General features: G+C 32.4%; 2 protein-coding genes across 3 annotated transcripts in view; one reads left to right on the top strand and one right to left on the bottom strand.

Annotated features, from left to right (window-relative positions):
- The window catches only part of LOC126850238 (endoplasmic reticulum aminopeptidase 1-like), a 286545-nt gene that overhangs the window by 235412 nt on the left and 28659 nt on the right, over positions 1–22474 (bottom strand). For both annotated transcript variants that reach the window (XM_050593010.1, XM_050593011.1), the window contains 2 exons: positions 18572–18723; positions 18183–18229 (listed from right to left, as the gene is read on the bottom strand). The gene's annotated coding sequence lies outside the window, so the exon portion shown is untranslated. The remainder of the gene's footprint in view (positions 1–18182; positions 18230–18571; positions 18724–22474) is intronic.
- LOC126850251 (leishmanolysin-like peptidase) overlaps positions 1–22474 on the top strand; it is a 242140-nt gene that overhangs the window by 193603 nt on the left and 26063 nt on the right. Inside the window, exon 5 of the mRNA XM_050593060.1 lies at positions 10769–10851. Coding sequence (XP_050449017.1) covers positions 10769–10851 — 83 coding nt within the window. The remainder of the gene's footprint in view (positions 1–10768; positions 10852–22474) is intronic.

Below are 22474 nucleotides of genomic sequence, written 5' to 3'. Positions count from 1 at the left end.
GCGGCAACTCTCGACGAACTTTCTAATAGTGCCGTTTAAATTAATTCCTCCGCCGCGTTAAATATCCGCCTACTTCTGGCTACCGCACCTTGTGTGTTCTTCTACGCCTATTGCCCCGCAATCGTTGTCGTGCACATACCACACAACAAAACAATGTGTTGAAAACAGTTGTCAGGTAGAGTCAGGTACAGTTAGATATAGTCGACAGGTAGCACTGTGTTCTCTTTCTCTCTTTTCTCTCTATCTCTCTCTTTTTCTCGAGTTTAATTCTGACGTTAGAACTGTGAATTATACACAAACAAATTTCGCAAGTTTGAGAGCGAAAACTGATTCAAGCGATTCATATTAGCGCAAGAATTATATTCGTTTTCACCGACAGATGAATATTCATATTTCTTCCATCTCAATAATGCTAATTAGCATCATTGTTACACTTTCATAATACGCAGTCTTGATATTAACGGTTAATCGTTGGTATTATGTGTCGCATCAACGTGGCTTATAACGCAAGCTATTATATTTTCATATCAAACATTCTACTGTTTTCCTGAACGATTTACTACGCTTTCTGGTATCATTTCGGAGAGAAATTTGATGGCAAATAACTATTACGTTAACAAGACAAATTTAATTATTCAATATTAAGAAAATGAATGAATTGTGACTTTCATATTAATATGCAAGGATTGCTGTTTCTCATAATTGTCAAACTAATAAATCCATTTTTAAATTAAATTGTAAATTACGTTTTTATATCTTTTTATACGTTTATATCTAGTAAATGCATATATCATTTTGTAGAAATACTGTCGCATATTTGCATGTTAAAATGATTTTTGCTTTAACAATTCGTTACAATTTCTTGTCGCACATTCAATACATTCACGAGATATTTATTGTAAGCTTCAGGTATAGGATCAAAATAAATATTAATTTGCATTTGCGTGATGAAGCGTATAAAACTAATATTTTTATACATTGCAATTGGTACACCCACTTTATCTTTTAGCGTGTGGGTGTCTCTCGATTTGATTTGAAATAGATTCGCAGAATGAAGCCGCACGTGTACGAGTTTGATGTTAAATTTAATAGAAATGTTATTCATCTGTAGCACGATTCTAAAAAAAATTGTGGAAAATTTTGTAGATTATGTTTTCATTTATCTCTCGGTTTATTATACATATGTAATGATAAAAGCGTGGCGCGCGGTGTTAAATTAATTCATATTTTCATCGTATTGTCTAATAAAATTGAAAAAGAATATACTGAGTTATCATTTTAAAAAAATCTCTATTTTAAATAAACTTTTTCATTTTTTTCTGTGTTACATATGTATTTATATATATATATATATATATATTTCTTATATTTGTCGAAAAAAATACCTGATTTTATATGCACCCTATATAATATCAAAGATATATTATGAGACATTTTTATGAGAAGAAGCAATTTCTCTCAAAACATTGCGAATGATATATTTCCACACGGTTGCGATTTATAGCTGACAATAGTGAGTTTCGGATTTTGGCCAACGGAAACGGAAACGTGTAAACAAATTGAAACATTTGCAAGCAGGTGTATCGATTCGTCATATACTATCGAGACATATGTCATGCATTCTATATATTTCATACAAAATATATATATATATATATATATATATATATATATATATATATATATTACGAACGCGAATTTTGTGCAGAGTCAATATTTCGACAAACTAAATTATATTTTGATTATTTCTTTTCCTGTATTAATTGGAATTAATTGAAGTGTTTTTTTTTCAATCTACTATAAATAGCATGCTATCCACGGCATTTAATAGATGACAGACGTAACGGAAAATGAAGGCTAATTATATGTATATTGATGAGGAAAATTGTATTTTTATTCAACTCCCACGCATCGCCCACTAGCAATAATTGAATTCAGACTGGGAGTTTTGACAGCGAATGTGTGGACGCTTTTTCATATATAATCGCAGCAGCGGTATTCGGTATGATGGCAGATAGATTAAGCCGCAACAAGACAAAATTAAATATTAATTTGCAACTCGGGCGAAGTCGCGAATATGTTACGCACGTGCACGGTGTGCAAGCGCATCGCATATAATATACCCGCATTCACAAATCCCCAATAGTACAGTATCGCGAAAAGTGCATACTCCTCTTTTTACCTTCATTCCTGTCCTGATGATTTTATTTGCGAGAATACGCGTAGCGAATGAAATAACACGAGTGAAACGTGCACTCCTGCTCGTGCACTGGTCTGATCAATGGAAATAATTAACCGGATAAAAACAGTAACTTGATGATCCAGTCGTTGTGTAAATTGCCTGAGTTTACGAAAACTCGCCAATAAATTTATTCCAAAATAAATTTTGTAAATTGCATGATGCGATTGCAACTGCGTGTTTGCAATTTGTTGATGGCAATGAACGAATATATAAAGTAGATAATGGAGAGGAATGAAAATCAGGATATATCCGGTCTTTTCATTGTCCATGCACTTATTTTGTCGTACTTTTCGATTTCATTTCATCTATAACACATAGAGAATTACATTCTGTTCATGCATATTGAATTTGTGGACATATCTACTATTAAATAATATGTTTTTACTGTTTTATATAATCAAAGTATAATATATAATCTTATTAATATATTTATTAAACATTTAATGTATATCACTATTCTCTTTGTATAGAGTATCGATCGCGTTTACCTCTTTACTCCTATGCCGCAGAAGCAGGCTCTTCTCGTCAAATACAATTTCCGATATCTTGGAAGAAAAGCCGTTTTCGCAAAGGCAAGCAAAGTCGTGCTCCTCTCTAAAGCTCTTTACCGTCTTGATAGCTGATACTATTAAGAGGATCATACTCATGCACATACACAGAGAAATCGGGTAATTTATTTTAGAACGCTCAATTTGATTGTCTTAAATATTAATCTTATAATAACGATAGGTGATGCGACGATATTTATAAGAAATATTCATATTTTATATAAAAACACGATTCTTCTTTTTCGTCTTTGAGAAAATAACATTTCTTTCACGATATCGGAAATTATATTTTACATTGCGTGGTCTTATTTAAATCTACAGATTTATCACGATAGAATAATGCTTGAAGTTTGCGTATACGAGGTTTATTAATCCATGTACACCCGGAAACTTGGATAGACAAATGATGCTGTTAAAACTTAGGACAGCTATCGGCGGTTGAGGGAAACCAGATCTTAATATCTCGCATGTGTTTAATGATGTGCGGTTGCAGACTGTCACGATGTGACAGTCCGGAACACCGACCAGAGAGTTGCGATAATATACCGACTCTCCGTGCAATATCTCCGCCAAATTCAACTATTCGTCATATACATGCACGAGTATTTCCTTCAGATTAGAATTCTCAGCGACATTATTATTCATATTTTATCGAGAGAGAAATAGATTTATTTATATATAAGAAATATTCTCGCAATAAATCAAAAATTGTTGTAAAACGAAATTTTATTCTTAAGTTTCAATGCGCTTACAACTTTCCATGTTTAATTAATATTTTCTTCACGTTTCATTTTCGCGAATCCGTACCAATTGTCGGTGACGATGGATCAGAACAACCCCCGTCTTTCGACATACATTATTTTCTTTCTTTACCGGCCGTTACTTAGTCACCAGAAAGGCGACGAGCGCCCGCTCCATGAATAAAACGCTAGTTATCGAGATCATAAATCGCGAGAAGCAGTCGTTTTCACCCGCAGATCCAAGTGAAAACAGCGCGCGAGGTCAGCCGTGAGATTCGTGCATCGCCCAGCGCTTGATTTATTCAGAAAATTTTCACCATGATACGATTCTCGACTCTCCTCTCTCCTGATGCTTTGCGTGGTAAGACGTATAATTGCCGCCTCCCGCGGGAGAGGGACAGAAGGGGGGGAGAGTAAATGAATCTAATTGCATCTAAAATTTAAATGGGCGTCTGGCATTTGCATTTAATACCGACATCTAACTAGCTATACGAAAACTCGATAAAGCGAGACCAGCCACAAGATCTGCCGCCCACCCTTAACGTGGCCGCAAGATTCGTCGCTTTAAACAGACGCTCTTGTAAGGATGCGCGGCCGTTAAGTGTTCGCTGCGCGATTATACCGTAACGTGTCATCTGATTGCAGGTAGCGTTGAAAATACATCGTAAAGTTAATTGGCAAGGCAATCTTTATTATTATTTCGTTTGCCTAAATAGTAACATCGATTATTGTGCTAATGAGTTTGATGTTTGTAAGCATATAAAAAAAAAGATCTTTATATCTACGTGTAATAGTGGAAGATTTATATGAGAATAGATTTTTACACATTTATTTATTGCTAACATGCATAATCTCAAAATCAATTTTGACAGAAAGAAAAGACTCGATCTTTATATTTGTCAGAATGAGAAATTTTTTTTTTTATCAAGAACGAAAATTTATTACTGTGAAATTTATAACTGTGAACGTGCGCACAGTTCTAAACATGCTGCGATGTGGGTTGATGTCTAGGACAGCGTGGTTATACTGGAAACTTGTCGCTTGATTGCTCGCACACAGATACGCTTTTGAACATGACACGAAAGGAATTACTTCATCAACGATGTAACATCGAACTTTGACCTGTCTCCATATAGCTTTGGAGTCTATCCCGGGAGCTGTCACCGAGTGTCCCAATACGAACGGCTACTTTGATTGCTTCGATGACAGTGCGTCAAAGCGCCAAAATAGAGTTGCTCCAACTCACGCGATGCAAGAACGAGGGTAATAACAAAGTTAGAATATTTTCTCCATTAGTTAGCAACGCTAGGAATATTTAAAGATATGCATAATATATTTTTTTGCTACAATAAATATAAATCTCTTTAATTAAAATTAAACGAATGTATACGTAATTTTTTATGCATTTATTATTGCGGCGTATGCCGTGTAACTTTATTTATCGTATATATAGTTTTAATTTAATAAATTATAACTTAGCTATGAATATTTTAATCTAATAAAATTTGAGAGATACTGTCACTGTATGGTTTTGTTCCTCTCAATATTTCCCTTGTGAAATAATGATATCAGTGAATAATTCAACATGATATGTAATCAGTTCAGTGAATAATTTAATATATGTAAATTTGTTATATACATATATGTGTGTATATATAAATAATCTTTTTTCACAATTGATTGAACTTAATTAATATTTTATTCGTGTATTATGGAGGAAATAAACACAACTCAAAAGTAGAAGTATTTATTATTTAATTAAGTGTGTTACTGTCCCGGTTGATTATATTGCTTTACCAATAAATTATATTAGAAAATTAAAGGTGAAACAGTCATTTATCTTTATCAAAATTTATTACTTATATGTAGTAATTTATTAGTTATAGTAACATTATAAAACATACTTTTTCTTAGATATCTAGATTGTTCTAAAAATGTAAATAATTTTTTATAACGGTCTTATTTTTTCTTTGAAAATATCAAACGAATATGAATCTTTTATAAAAAGATAGCATGATAACGAGGAAGGGTTACTTATAGAAGGAGAAAGAGAGAAAAAGAAAAAAATTTTTCTTCAAATTATAAATTTACAAATTTTATATTATCTATTAATATCATCCATTCGGCATTATCAGTAGTGATTATCATTATAATTAGAGTGGCTTAAAGAGATAGCACATAATAAAAAAAAAAACTTGGAAAATTTCCTTCAACTTTTGGAACCAAAGATATTAATAAATTTAAGAAGGTTACAGAATACATGTATATACACACAGTTACAGAATACATATATAGACAAAGATAAATGATATTTTCTAACTGTATATCACAGAACAGTAAATTAACTTGTCTAAATTTTTATTAATGATTAATGAAGAATACAAACGATACTATCAAGAAATGTTAATGAAGTTACGATCATTACACTATATCATGATAAATTTCTCTTTGCTACAAAATATGTGACAGTTCTTCTAATCTTTTAGTTTTAACTAAAACGAGATTAAAAAACTCATCACTAAACTTGCTGCTAGGCATATTTGCCCTCCGATAATTTCAACCGGCAAAATGTTCTTAATTTTGTGCCAGGGAGCATTTTAGAACGCGGTGTTTAATTCCATCTTACTCCGTTTCGTCACCGTCATAGCGCAAGTCGCAATCTTACGAGTGCAGATAGTATCCCTTGCAGGAAGCTACCCTCCTTTGCCTCATAGCAGAAAAGGCGAGGAACTGATAAACCGCGAGCCATGGGAGTTACGCAATATTGTGATAAAGGCGAACGTCGTCCCTCCTGTATGGAGGTGATAAACGCGACACGGAAACTCGTAGACGCGCGCGGCAGACGCGGGGGAAAAGCGACCCCTCAGCATCCCGTTGCGCGATGCGAGGAACACTCGACGGGACATGGAGAGGCGCCGGAGAGAGGAACGCCGACTAACGAGGATAAAGGGCACGGCGTAATGGACAGTGCGCGCTGAAATTCATGCCTGGCCGTAAGAAAAATTGGACCCGCCGCTGGCACCGCCGGCCGCCACGTTTTTCCCACCGGAAAATTAATTTGTTGGGACTTACGGTTCTCGCCGTGCTATATATACACGGCGACCGGTAAAATGTGGATTCGTTAGCAGGCAGGAAGGAATTTCAAATTGAGGGCGTTGACTTTTATTAATGAAGTTTTCAAACAAATGACACGTCATTGATCGCGAATTTGAAATTTTGCGAACATAAAATTGTCGAAGTCATTCTTGTTAGATTAAATGCAATTTCGTAAATATTTGTTTAAATTTATGCTTTAGATAGAACACATAAAGTTTATTAAAAACAATGATATATCGATTCCCCTTTTACAAATCATGTTACAAATATGTCCAACAGAATATTGTGAAATTTTTAGCCGCGGCTATGAGCGCACAAAGTCGCGGATTGGAAGTATCGAATATGACGATAGAATTTTGATAAAGATTTTTGTGTATTTTAAGGGATAAAACAATATTGTGTTTTGTGTGTTACTATCTATGGGAGTTTTGACAGGTGTATCCTGCCGTGTTTATCTACATTACCATCCAGTTCCATAGCGGATAAAAATCTTGCAAGTGATTTTGCTGAAGATACAATCTCAGTGCGGATTATTTTTCTTTCCGTTTCAATCCGTTGATACACTTGGCTCTGAGATACTCTCTTACCGTCACCACTGTACAGTACCACGCATGTGAAACTTCTCAGGTGCATCCGTAACCTATAACCGCGCGTCGCATCTGTACAAAATTGCGCGGATTTTCCGACCAAATTTTTCCCGCCGTCAAAATGAGACAGATCGAGAACTGGCATCGCGAGCTGGCTAATAATTATCATGGTCGTTGACCCTGCGTTCTCGTTTTCAGAATTGTATTTTTTTTTTAAATCCGCCGTATTAAGCATGCGGAATTTGCAAAATAAAATTTGGGCGGCCGAATTAATCGCTCGCGATTCTACAATGGAACCGGCTGGCTGTTGCATACGCTAAATAGGTCGTTCCCAGGGATCGGGGTGCTACGATCCACCAGCATGGCTGCGGAATCCGGTAAATCTGGTGAAAAATCAAAAGAGAGAGAGAGAGAGAGAGAGAGAGAAAGAAAAGAGAGAAGGGAGGAGCGAGACAGAGAGAGATCAGCCCTCTGCTGGATCTCTCATCCTCCGCAACCCTTTTAGCGTTTGTCCTTCTCGTCGTTCTCTTTTCTCTCTTTTTTTTTCGTGAGCGTTGACGCAGCGCCAAATTGAATTCAGCCTCGCGCGACGGTTCGTGAATAATTTTGCGAGAGCACCCGCGTGTCGTCTCTGTCAACAATAATCGGCCAGTTGTCGCGCATCCCTCTTTCCATCTTGCACGCTGCCTCTTCTCGCAGCACGCTGCAGCCGCAACTGCAACCGCGTCACGAGAGAATGTGATGCAAAAAGAGGGAAAAAATATATATATAAAAAATAGCGATGCCACCGAGCGTGGTCGGTTTTCCTCTCTTATATTTTACTCGGCGCGTATCGATTTATTCATCGCGGAAATCGAGCGTAACGAGGCGCAAAATGCTTTCAAACATTGGCCCCTGTATCTGTCCGCGTTCAATTTTGTATTCCACCCTTTTCGCGTACTTGCGGTCACCTCTCTGCCTGCTTTTTCCTTATAAATAAGTTACCATCAGTTTCATCTATTTGGTACAATTCAACTTTTCTCTGCACATTCGTTGTTTATCTGTTTAAATAGGCTTCCCGAACAGGATATCGTAATTGCTATATATATATATATATATAAACGTGACGAGGATTAATTTATCGTAAAATTATATTTAACCGTCTCGCTTTGCGACGAGAATTAATTTATCGAAAGGTTTTACTTTTTATTAAAATCAGCTTCTCTGAAAGGCTTAAAATAATCAGTGGAAAAGAGAGAGAGAGAGAGAGAGAGAGAGAGAGAGAGAGAGATCACAGCACGATTTTTTCAACGATCGATAAAATCACATAAATATGAATTTTAAATGAATTGCAATTAATTAAACAAACTTTCTTTTCATATTTTTTTGTATGTTAATTATAAATAAGAAAGATATTAAAAAGTTATTCATGATTATTTTTTAATATAAAGATCTCTATTTCTTGCGTTAAAAGATCGCATCACGATAGTAACTATATAATACCATTATTCTATTATTTTCTGAAACAGTCTTGGTTATTATCACAAATGGAATATCGATCACGAACTATAATTTGTTGACAATGCGACAGTTTATATTTCTTTTCAATGTCTGTAAATAGGAAGAAAACGTAATGCGCGCGCGAGGTTCCGTTCGCCGGCCGCCTCCTTCCATCATGCAATCAGCGAAAAATAATTGCAGACAAAGAAAATGAAGCGCTCGCGCGTTCGAGATTCCATTCGTTTGGATCCGTTTTAATTATCAGGAGCTCGCCACTAGGCCGATATTAATGACGTACGTCCGTTCGAACGTAAAGTTCTCTCTCTGTGTGCGTATTTCAATAGCGCATTCTCGACCAGTAGCGATCATTTGTTTAAGATAACCAAAAGTAATGCCCACAATTTCTTTCCTTTTATTTTTTCTCGACATGTTTAGTGAAATAAAAAAAGGAACCAAGAGAAGAAAGAAGAATATTCGCGTTTGCTAGATCTCCTGATCCTTTACACAATTCATGGAAAATGCATTTTTTACGTTCATTATTGTCTTTATAAGAGAATTTGCAACTTTTATGTCTTGCGGCAGCAAAATAATAATGCAAAATCACAATGTATTTATTTTATAATTATATACATATATACATATATATGTATATACATACATACATATATATATATATATATATATATATATATATATATAATATTGTATATAATTTGAAAATAACTTGAAAATATAGTGAGAGAGAGAGAAAGAGAGAAAATACAAAACTTGCGAATTCTCTGCGACTTTCATTACTTTTAACATTTTGAAACCATAATAACTAAAATATATCTAGACCTTTTTTTAGAAATTAATTTAAAATTTTTTTCTTTATATAACGATATTTATTATTCTTTCACCAAGAGGTATAAAATTATGCAACGACCGCGAAAAGAAATAAAAATACAATGAAAAGTATTTAGAATTTGTGTGTTGATCACAGCCATTTATAATTATTTTAAAATACATTACGCAAGGCAATTTTTCCTTGTCTTTTCTTATATTAGTTTCGTATCTACTCTTAGAGAATTCCTTTGTGTCTATGTTTTTAATTATTATTTTGTGAATAGTGTAAATTTTTGAAAAATTAAAAATTAAAAATATGTCGCGTCTATCTATTTGCGTTTATCTATTGAACGACATTTATACAAAATTACATAATCACGCTTTACATTGTTCAGATTTTATTAATATTTTATTTATCTTTTATACTTTGCACAGAAAAATATTCTTCTCCTCAAATATCTTGTAATAACGTTATGATATTTCCATTGAATATTTTATTCAACGTAAAGAACTGTGATTGCTCAGCATACATAATCATGATAAATGCACAGGACAAAGAGACGGCCTTCTGGAAATGATGTTAGACTTTTTACGTTTGATATAAATTGTACGGCGAACACAGGAATTAAAAATCGCACACAATCCAACACCGTTAGCCAGGATTAACCCCGAAAAGCATTGCATCTTCACAAGATCGCGATTGTGCTGCATTATAGAGGAGCGTAATTTTGTTGTTACACGCCAGCGAAGCTTCATAAAAGTAGACCGAGTGCTTTCTTTTCCATCTGTCGAGCTTGCATTATTTCATTCTTTCGGTGTTCGCCGTCCGTTTTGCTTCGCTCATTCGCTCTACGCGATTTCGTACGCGTCATGTTTCCGTGTCTTGCTTGGTAGCGCGCATGTCTCTGAGAGGAGAAGAAAAATATGTTAAATGCAGAATGTTGTAATTATTGCATTATCTCCGTTCACTATGTTGGGATAATGCGACTCGCCACGGATGTTTCCCGTTAAATATCGTCGGACTTTCTTCTTACACTATATATTTTTTGAAAACGCGTTTTCAAATAAACTCGGTTGCTTGCACGTAATTCATTTGCGTACATACATTTTTATTTCCAATTAATATATTGTGCATTATTCTGTTCACCGCATGTGCGAAACATCATATGAGGTGTCGCACATATTCGTATGGATCAGTGTTCTCGCATCGAATTAAAAAGAAAAAAAAAATTATCTATTATTCAATTTCAGAATACCATTCTACCCGAGGCCGTGCACTTTTGGGAACGAGCGTTGATGGTGCGAGAGACGAAGAGTACCATTAGGTTGAACAGGTAAGCGTTCGATTTGCTTATCTAATTCGTTACTTTGTTATTTTTTTCCTTTCCTTTTTTTAGCGACCGATAACTTTAATTTAGACGATTTATTTTTTAACGATTTATAATGATATTCCGATTTGAATGATTGTGTTATTCTAACACGATATTAAACAATTGATAGTAATAAATAATTATCAATGTAACCATTCACATATATATATATATATATATATATATATATATATATATATATATATAAACCAAATTTTCCTTTTTTTGAAATATCTATCTAGTAGACAAAAAGAATAGAATAATAATTTTTTTCTCTCCTAGACATTATGAGACAATTTGCAAAAACGTATCAGCTTATGAATATATTTTAAAAAAACTCTAGGCAAATAAATTCAAGCAAAAATTATAGACGTCTCTTATTTTAGTGTCGACAATAGAAATTAATGACTAAAAAAAAAAACTTTTTTAAGAGATGGGAACAGCGAAAAGAAATGCGGGAAGAGAATATTAACGCTAGATAATATAATCCACATGAAAAGCACATATTATCCTGTCTTAACATGCGTACATATGCGGCCACAGTCGTCGCGTTTATTTGCATAGAGATCGAGATGCTAAGCTAAAAGCATGTGAATATGTATCGCACGTATTTACATTCGCACAGCCGTTTATCTGATTTACTGTCGTAGAAACACGTACCTGCATTGTTGTGATTCTACATAGCATTATAACATAGTTGCTGTTACTTGTAATTAACGTTCATTAAAGAAGAGATTGTTCGACATAGCGATGAAAATTTGGCCAATCGGGCGATCAAAAATTTTTTTATTAATTTTTATTCAGTTTTTATTGTCAGTTACATTTTGAAAATAACTTCGAGAATAAGATTTTAATTCTCCAAAAATGCTGCTATCAATGCATATTATTAATAGACTCATCGTATCAAAGATTTATGGAAAATATGAAATTTTGATTTATCCGAAATTTTTTATTATAATTATCACAGGATTTAGTATGCTGTGTTGCATCTGGAAGAGATAAATGTTCGCCGTTCGTTCTCGGCCTTTTTCCGGACATAGTAGCCGGCATTAGTTTAGCCGCAGATACGCTAGCACCCTAAATTAATGCATCCGTGTCCGCTGACCAGATAAACAGAACACATGGAAGTGCATGGACATAAAGTTCCGCGTGCACATAACTGCATAGTTATGTGGCTTTCTGCACCGTGTAAACAAGCTCTACATTCCTCCCGTGTTTCTAACAGAGCATGACTTTTCGCTGCGATACTTCTCGCGTTGGCACTATATTTCCGAAATCACGCGTGAATTATCTTGCGTGAACAACTATTCGCGAGAACAATGTAGCTGGGAGATTTCTGTGATTACGGATTTATAGCCCAACATGTGTGAGGATGACTTGGTGCAAAGATGTAACTCGAAATACATATCGAGTTTTATTCCACAAAAAACTGATAAGATATCACACACTTTGACAAGCAAACATTTCTATAATAAAGTACATATAATAATTATGCACAAACTAAAAATAATAATTAGTAAAAGAAATAGTTTTATATTTCTGTGATTTTTTTCAATTTTTATTAGAACTTAATAGTGAAAAGATATTTAGCTTGCAAAATATTTTTTAATAATATATTAGTATCTATTAATTGTTTTTTATATTTTGAAAACTTAAATTTTTGAAAAATATTATTTTTCTAAATTTAGCGATCTGGAAAAATAATTAAGGTTATAATTTTCTTGTTCAGACATAATGTCAATTTATAAGCCATGATCAGATAGAAAATTGTGTTCAAGAAATCAGAGCTTATTTCTTTATATGATTATATATATATATATATATATATATATATATATATATATATATATAGTTTTTATCTTTATTTATTATTGCGTTTATTTTATTTTCGACATACTAAATTCATGTACCATTGCACTTGCTGATACTTATTACTCACTTATATTAGATATATTATATCTATCTATTATGTCTATCTATTCATTTCTATTTTTATTTTCTTTATATTTTCTTATTTAATGTAACAAGATAGAAAGTTAAAAACTTGCGTATGCATAAATATCACTATAGGCATCGCATTATATACACAATACTTGATAATGGAACGATTACTCTGCTATTTAAATCCCCTGTTTGCGAGTCCCAACAGAAGAAGCTCTACGCTTCCGGTATTTTCCACTCTTGCAAGGGCGCCACAAAGAACGTTAAGGGTGAAAATTACGCGAGAAATGACCACCCTCTTTGCTTAAGCCACAGTCAGTGCAAATTCGATCAATCATGGTGGATGTGCACAATGTGAGTTTCTTTAATGTGTTTAAGGGAATATTCCGTCTGCCTATAGAATGTTGGCGTTCAGTAGATAAAAGAGGAGAGCTAGAGAGACGTAGAGATGCAAGGAGTGCAGGATATACTATAAAGAAACGCGTGAAGTAATAAAACAAGAAGAAACGCGGGCTCGATTCTAGGACATATACATCAATCTCTCGCCAGCTCTCATTCCTATCGCTGCCAATAAAAATCCAAGCGGGAAACTGGCGGTAATCTTCGCGCGTCAGCTGCCTTCTGGCGAAAAACTTTGCACGACATTTATCGATCTTCTATGTATCATTATATACCGTTTCCCGTCACGGTCGCGCCGCTAGCCTTTCCGGTGCTTCGGAGATAAAGCCGGTATCCGTTCGCCATTAAAATATATTTAATGGACCTGATCGAATCCTCGCGCGAATAGAGACGTCAGATTTTGGAAAGTGCGAACGATCATTAGGTATATTTTACGCTAGTCGCGTACTTCGAGAGTTTTAGTGCTTTGTATTTGTACTAAGTTGGAGCAAAATTATTCAAGCTGGATTAACTTTATGTCACAAAAGAAAATATCGATTTTGAACGTAGTGGTGTATATAAAATCTAAGAGAAACGGTTTTTTGCATATATTTGTAGCAAGAAAATATAACGATTTTCGATATAACAAAAGCAGCTTATTGTATACCATAAGAAGTATAACAAAATAATAGATAAGTATATTGATAAGAGGATTAAAGAATGGATTTGAAAACATTTTATTTTCGTGGATAATATTGAAAATTCTTTGAAAGTCTTTTTCTTTTTTTTTTTTACTTTCATAAGCTACTGCACATAAAAGATACAATTTGCTGTAATCATACAGTGAGATGCTATTATCCATGGATTTAGAATTCTTTTCGGATAAAAATTGTCTTGTCAATTTTTTTCAATTTTTTTACACATTGATAACAAAATCTTTTAAAGATAGTAGTCCCTATGGGGATTTAAGATTAATTGAGAAACTACCACATCGTTAATTATTTCATCTGAATAATTCGTACTAGCATCTCACTGCAGGATTCTCATGACGAATTATCTTTGAATAGATATTTTTTTATAGGAACAGACACGTAATTTTTCATAAGATATTAAGGAAATTGTATGCCCTATTTATTTCAAGGACTAATCGCGAACTATCGTGTACAATGCGCGCCGGATTATCAACGGGTACCATTAATTCGCGTCAGTCTTTGCAAAAGGTAAATGTAACGTCTATCACTCAGAATGCAGAGTGAAATCGGATCAAATGAAACCTGAGCGGGGATGGCCGCCGCGCACAGGCGCGCAGAATTGCGTCGGGCACGCGTCAAAGGAGATTCGATTTGAGAGAGAGAGCCGACCGCGTTTAAACGGGGCGAGCACGCGTGTAACGTTTATCGGTCGAATGCGCGCCACGAGAGGAACGTCAGGGGCGGAAGAGAGTTGCGGGGGATGATTCGCGGGTCGTTTACATAACACGATATTACGGCATAACGACTGTAACGCTTTAATGCACTTCGGGACCCGTGCATCGGGTTACCGATTGAAGATGTTTCGAGAGCCCCTTTAGCCGCTTACCATTCGCAACGAAGCGGTTTGGCCCGTGTTCATTCTGCTTTGAATTGTATGAGGAGGAGTCGACCCTCCATGTTTGAACAATACGTATAAATCTGAGTATCATAATACAGTTTTTAACATATAGATATTACTTATTGTTTCTTGAAATAATTTGTTTATTATTGCGCATTGCGCAGTATCTATGCAATCTACATATTTTTTCTAAATTGTTTCCACATATATGTATCTATTTAACCTTATGTATCTAGACATGAAATGTAATAAGCGTCAGAGTATATTAGATATATTAAAAAATCTCAAACATTTTTAAATTAAAAAAATGCCATACCATCAAAAAAATACCTTAATTGAAAAGTATTACTGGAATGCAGTGGATTAATTGTAGGTTTTTAGAAATACTGAATTTTTGTAATAGCAAAGATACTTTAATATAATATTTTATAAAAAATAACACAATTATGTTTACACATTTTACAACGTCAATTGATTTTTTAAATTATGTTCTGTTTTAAGGTACGGATTCACGAGATATTTGATTAAAATGTATCAATTAATTTCATTGAGAATTAATTTGGCAATATAATGAATCTTATTAATTTCTACAGATGCATCGATACTCGTGTGAATTCAAATACAATCATATAAATTATAGATAAATATGTAAAAATCTAATTCATTAATAAGATAGATACATTCATAAAATTATTCATAGAAATAAGCAAAAAGAAAAATGTGATTTTGACCACATATTTATGTTTATCTAATACGATAAAACAACGATAGTAATTTCACATTCGAGATAATAATAGTGACTCCAGAGACACTGAATCCTAGTAGCAAGATGTAATATCAAGTAATGCTGAAACGTGTTAGTTTCCGCTAATAATATTAATTAGAATGCTTCTGCGGGTATACGCGCTAACGCAAATTGTATATCTTGCAATTAAGACAATTTTTTAAATACATTTTATCCTTTGACCGTCCTTTGCTACTAATTATGCTGTTCTTATATCATAATTTCCTCACTTTATTATATCTAATAAGGATAATAGTAGATTATTAACTAAATTAATAATTTATTTTATCATACTGCCTCATCATTTGCTCACCTTCCTACAGGAAGTATTTATTCCGACAAATCAATCTATTATCTTTCATTTTCATATTGTCGGGTATAAATTAATTAATTAAATCAATTATGAGCCATAATTAGTAAACTATTTATAGGGAATAATTTATTTGTTTTATGTAATCTGACAGTTTAAAATAGCATGTGCGTGCAATTGATAAAATTTACTATACAATGTATTAATAATTAAATTATAATAGTTGAATTTGTTATGTACAATAATTAATAAAAGATATCAATATATACATACATATATTGCACTGCAATGCTTCAAAATTTGATATATTTAGGACTACTGTATATCCATAAAAATGTGCCATTTTTTGTATGTAGATATTAGCATTTTAATAGAAGTAAAGAAATTTTTTTTTAAATATGTTTATCAGATGCCGCGCCGCAAACAAGATATTATGCATTTTGATATGTATTGATTCGATTATTATCAACAGCTTTGACAATTGCGCATTCAATGATATAATATACCATTGAAATTTCTATGGAAACATTGGCAGTACAATTTCCTGATCATATGTTAACCAAGTTATATTTACTTACGATATTCATCAAATAAAATAATTTTTATTCCTTCAACTGAATATGAATAAAGGAGAAAGTAGGTATTGTAACAAACATTTTCAATCCATATAATTATGTGTTTAATTTTATTATGATACGTCCATTGATACGTTTATATTTTGAATTTAATGTGCGTATTAATAATATGTATAAACAGAAATTATATACATTCAAAACTTTTTATGCCAAAGTTAAAAGGATTAATCAATTTAATCACTTAAATATATATATTTTCAGTTTCTCTTTTTTATTTTATAATAGAAAACATTTGTTGTTTTGTTAATATAAACTCTCAAAAAACTTAAGAATATTCTTTTTTTGAAAAATTATATGTATATCATGTAATATGTTTTTTTACATTTTGGACATTATGAGCACAACGTCATCTATTAATATCAGGAAATTCGCTGCGTATGTGTACGTCAGTATATACATATATACATATATACGACCGGCTTTAGTTAGCCGTGCAAGACCGTAATTAATTTTAATGATCTTCCAGCACGACAATGGCACCCAATGCTTTTCATCTACCCCGTTTTCTCCGTACCAGAACACGCCTGTTGTAATTCGGTCGGAAAGAAGGTGCGAATTGAATTTCAAGATGCACGGCGTATTTTTCAAACTTTAAAAATTTACGAACTTTAAAAATTATAATGAATGTTTTGTTTTAATTTATGTATCGATAATCAGGATGTTGTTAAATACAAAATCAACACGCGATATTTACGTATTAGGTCTACGATAACGATTTCAGAAATACTAACAATCGATACGACATACTAACAATCATAAGAACTAGCATTGTTTGTGAACACAGACCAAGTTAGGGCCAAGTAATCTGTTTAAAGTTCACGAGCGCGACGCGAAGATATTTTAGCCCAGATTTGTCAAAAATGTTATGGATACGTTAAATGACGGCGACATAATTGTTATCGCTGACTCGATCAGAGAGATCAATGAAGGGAAGAATTTTCTTCTATTGCCAGTTAATTACTATCGCTGGTATATGAACGTAATTTTATGTCCATTTACGTCGTAAAATGTTACGATCGTTTATTATACTCATTATTTGTTTTAATTAATATAATGTCAAGTTACCGATCAAAATAAATGGAGTTTCTTGTGATATTCTTATATAATATGTATAATAATATGTATAATATTACTTATAATAATATTTATAATAAGCATTTTTATAACATAAAAATGGTGGAGCATTTACTTATTACATTTTATATTATATACATACTTTCACTTCATTGCATCATTCTCTTATATTTGAATATATGATCGATAACTTGGGTTTACATCAATTAAAGCAATGTTTTTTGATATTTCAGAAACGGATGGACTACATAAGATCAGAATAAAATTGGTGTGCGTTATAAAAATAAATTATTACATCAATATTAATAAAATTTTTGATTAATAACATTATTAGGGCGTTTTCTTTGTAAATAAAATAAATAAATAAAATATGAATTAATTTTTTTTTATATTTATGTTTTAATTTAGCTTTTAATATGCTTTAATACACATTGAAGGATTTAAAAATTATATAGTTTAATTTTTTCTAGTCCATCCATTTTTAAATAACGGATCTATCTACAATCTATAATCTACGATTTACATCTACAAATCTCTACAAATACATTATCTCAAAATATATCATTAAAATTTTGTCACTCACCGATCGATGCGCAACAGCGGAGTTGATTATATTAAAGCTATGTTGATCTGTAACATAAATAAAAGATCCAAATTGTAGCAGCGTTCAAAAAAATTAATATTTCAAAAAATTTATTGTACGTATATTTAATGCATATAAATTATATATAAATTGAATAGTTGTAAGATTATAATAACTTCACTTAAAAGGAATTGGTGAATCTGATATTAAATCTAAATTTGATAAAGTATAAAATTATGTTTTTTTCATATTTATAATACGAAAAGTAATTTCAATGTATTGTATTTCGAATATATAAATTTGCCCAAAAAATCAATGCATTATTTTTGTTTCACAGATGAAGAAATTGCGCGAAATAATTGCTAAATATCCGTTACTTCAATACTTACCGAAGAGTTAAAACTATTTGTAAAGAATAATCGTATTTTTCCTCTTGATGCTCATCATGATCGCGTCTCCAAAAATAATAACACGACATACGACATCACTTGTATCCTTCCCGTTCGAGTCGCGTCGCGCAAATGACAAGACAACCGCGCATCTTAATAACAACAAATCAAGAAAAACAAAGGTAAACAATGAATTCTTTGTTGCCCCGAAATATATTTAACATTTTATAAATATGAATATAAATTATTTGTATGTTATTTTTGTTTTTAACTTGAAACAAAATTTCTTTTAATATATTTCCGTATCCGATGACAAATTTTCCGATAGTTTTTATTACGTTCCGTTTAATTTAGATGTGACGTAGATTTTATGTTTTCATTATTTTCCGTTCCGATCATTTCATTTATGTTCTCGCATCATAATAAGAGAGCGATGGAACTTTTTCATCAAAACTTTCTCGACGTTGATATTCTGACCAAATCTAGAATGAGAACACTGCTTACATTCTTTTCTTACTTTCTGTCTATTTTCTCTCTCTTCATCTTTGAATTTCAAGATCTTTTTTTCTTTAGCTGGCCCTATTGAAGCACTTCTCAACAATAAAAGTTTTCTTAAATAGACAAGAACAATAAGGATAAAGGAATAGGCAGATGATTATTATATACATACATTTACTATATATATATATATATATATATATATATATATATATATATATATATATATCGAATAATAATAAACCTTTCGTCTTTCACGTGTATTTTCGTTGGCGCGCATCACTTTCCACGCCGCTTTCACATACATAGTGAGAATAAGAATAGCTACAAAATTTACATGTAAAAAGCTTTGCAATAAAAGTATAAAAAATAAATGATACGACGTAGCATGCTAATAGCATATACACACATAATTATTTTGTTCTATTGAAATTGTTCTATTGATTGACATCGCGGATTAAAAGTTAGATAATTTTACACGAAAGAATTTATATTATTAACTTGACTTGATTTTGACATAATTGTTATGTTCTGTTAACCGTTCATAATACAATGGCTTTATCGTGTGAAAGCTATGCTAAATCATTCAAGTGGTCATCGAACTATCACAGACTGACGAGATATTCATTTAACTGAGCAAATCATATGCACTAGTTGCTTGTTTCTCGAAATTATGTTTCCGCTGTTATAACTAGCTGCATATAGCAAATGTTTCTCTTCTGGCTTATTTGGCCCATTTATTATACAACTCGATTGTTACACGGAATGGATACGAGATATCCCCCATCAACGATAAATCGGATATGGGCAATTAATTTTGTAAATCGTTGTATCACTTGCTTATAAAAGACAGCCATTGTATTTTCTCTGAAAAAAATTTTAGGCATTGTTTCACACAATTTATATTAATAGTCCAATAATGCGTAATGCACGTATTTTCTATCTAAACTTTGTACAGGAAAATATCAAGAAAGTTTTCACATTTATTTTAAAAGCAAATACATATATGCAATTTATTTTACATTTATAATATATTAAATGTTTGCTCGATCTCGATCTTGAACTTTGTAGCGAAATTACTTTGCTTTCTATCTCGATTTGTATGCAGAGAACGATATCTAACTTGTACATCAGTGGGACCTGAAAGACTGAAATATTCCGATAGAATTTCATCTTGCGGATTTTGGATTATAACCACAATGTGGTTGCCTAGATTGCCCGTTAACGAACAGCGAATAGCGCTCCGTTGGGATTTACATTGGTATTTGCGAACATAGTCGACATTGTTCGCAAAATTATTGAATACTGAATTCTTCTCTCAGCCGACATGATAGTGAAAATCTTTAAGCAATCGAGGATCGAAGTTATTTAATGACATATATACACGCGTGTTTGTGTGTACATTTAATGTATGAATAATGTTTATTATAAATAAAAAATAATAATATCTTATAGATAAATAAAATTAATTATGAAATAGAGAAAAGGGAATAAATTTTAAAATACAGAAATTTGATTTTTTGCATTTTTGCCATATTCTACTTATTCCTTAAATTGTTTTGTTTATGATTTAAATTTTGATAGCAATTGCAATATGATTCTAATGTAAGCTTAAAGTACAAAAGTTCTTTATACTTTGATGTTTTACATTTGAAATTTTATACATTCGATTATATATGCTTAGAAAAATCAGGATAACTATCATTGAAAAGTCAAATGTACGAGACTGTGTCCTATTTCATTGAACTATATTCCATATTCTTTTGTCTGTTATACATGTACAATCAACCAGCAGCTGGCGACACTTTATTATTCAAAATGAAACTCTTAATCCGAGTATAGATCGCATGCATATATGTTTTCATGAGAAAGAGGAATAGATAGCAATTCCATATGAATTCGTTACTCGATTGCAATTATTCAATTTGTGCCAAATAATGAGCGACATGCACCAGACGTGTCTTAAAGTGATTTTAATTATATCCAATATTTTATAATTTATAGTATTTATAATTTATACAAAGTTTTTAAGTTATCCATGTCTCGATTTCTAAATGTATACATATTTCTCTTGCGAGAACATTAAATAAAGAAAAAAATTATATAAATTTAATATATATATACATACATACACACACACACATATATATATATATATATATATATATATATATATATATATATATATATACGTGTATATTAGTACTTATATTTATATGAATATGATCTGTAATAAATATAACCAATGTTATAGAAATATTGTTATATTTAAATACATGAAAAATTGCATTTATGTAATTCTGCGGATTAATCATCGAAGGTTAAGTCTAAGACTTACTTGCAGCTTCCCTAAATTCGTAATGGACTTTTTATCGAGAATTTGCGCGGCGCTATATGCTCGGCAAAGCTCTCTTGAGCAAGGAAGAAAGCAGGCTTTCCCACTTGAAAGCCTGGCGATACTTCAGTGGGATGGGTAGGTTCTTGGGTTAAAACTTCGTAATCTCGCTCCAATTATTTAGGCTAATAGCGAAAGTTTCGTCGGCCGTCGCGTTAATTAATTGGCAAATAGTCGATTCTCGAGTCGGGCCGTTTTTCCGATTCTGACAGATCTTCGCTTTCGTAGTGATTTTGATTTGCGGTGATAATCCTTTAATAAATTTTTTAGGTTTAAATGTTTTCTTATGGTTTTTATTCTCCTATCAACATAAAAATCTTGTGCGTTGCTTTTCTCTTTGCTGTAAAATGCATGACATCTTGTGTATATAAAGTTTTAAAACTACAACACGTCGCCTCTCACGGATTTTGATAAATGCTGCTTTATGTGCAAATGAAGTTATGGGCACTAGTTGAACGTACTCTCCCACCGTACTTTATACGAGAATCGTGTCAAAACGCTGCCGTCGTACCGCCGTGAGCAAACAGTACATTCTCTGTGTTATCCTTTCCTTCATCTTCTACTGTGCAATGCATAACAGCGGGAACTCTACGTCTCAAGATGCAATTGTTTGCTCAAGGTTCGTTGCCGCAATTTGTTTCTCTGTCACCTGTCCATAATTTTTCATAGAATAAAGCGTGCGCTATTCTGGGAACAATAAATCTAAGGAAAAAACGTTGGTAGAAAAGAGATATCGTATTCGTAATTTCGTACACTGTCTACCGCAGGATAATATAATTAACGATTTACATGTAAAAATGTCTCTAGAAAATTATCTCTAGTGCTTGTGATCTTTATATCTATATTTTGGTTCATACTGTCTCATCGTACAAATGGTATCAGGTATAGTTGTCGAATCTTGATTTCTTATGGACATTAAATGTCATTGTGGAATCCGATGATAGCATGAAAATTATCCGATGATTTTACTAATATTTCGATAATAAAAACTTGCAATCGTAAATGTTAAA

This window comes from Cataglyphis hispanica, chromosome 6, assembly GCF_021464435.1.
Source record: "Cataglyphis hispanica isolate Lineage 1 chromosome 6, ULB_Chis1_1.0, whole genome shotgun sequence".
Lineage (NCBI taxonomy): Eukaryota > Metazoa > Arthropoda > Insecta > Hymenoptera > Formicidae > Cataglyphis > Cataglyphis hispanica.
The sequence above is the reverse complement of the archived record's forward strand: the minus strand, read 5'-3'. Positions and strand labels throughout refer to the sequence as shown.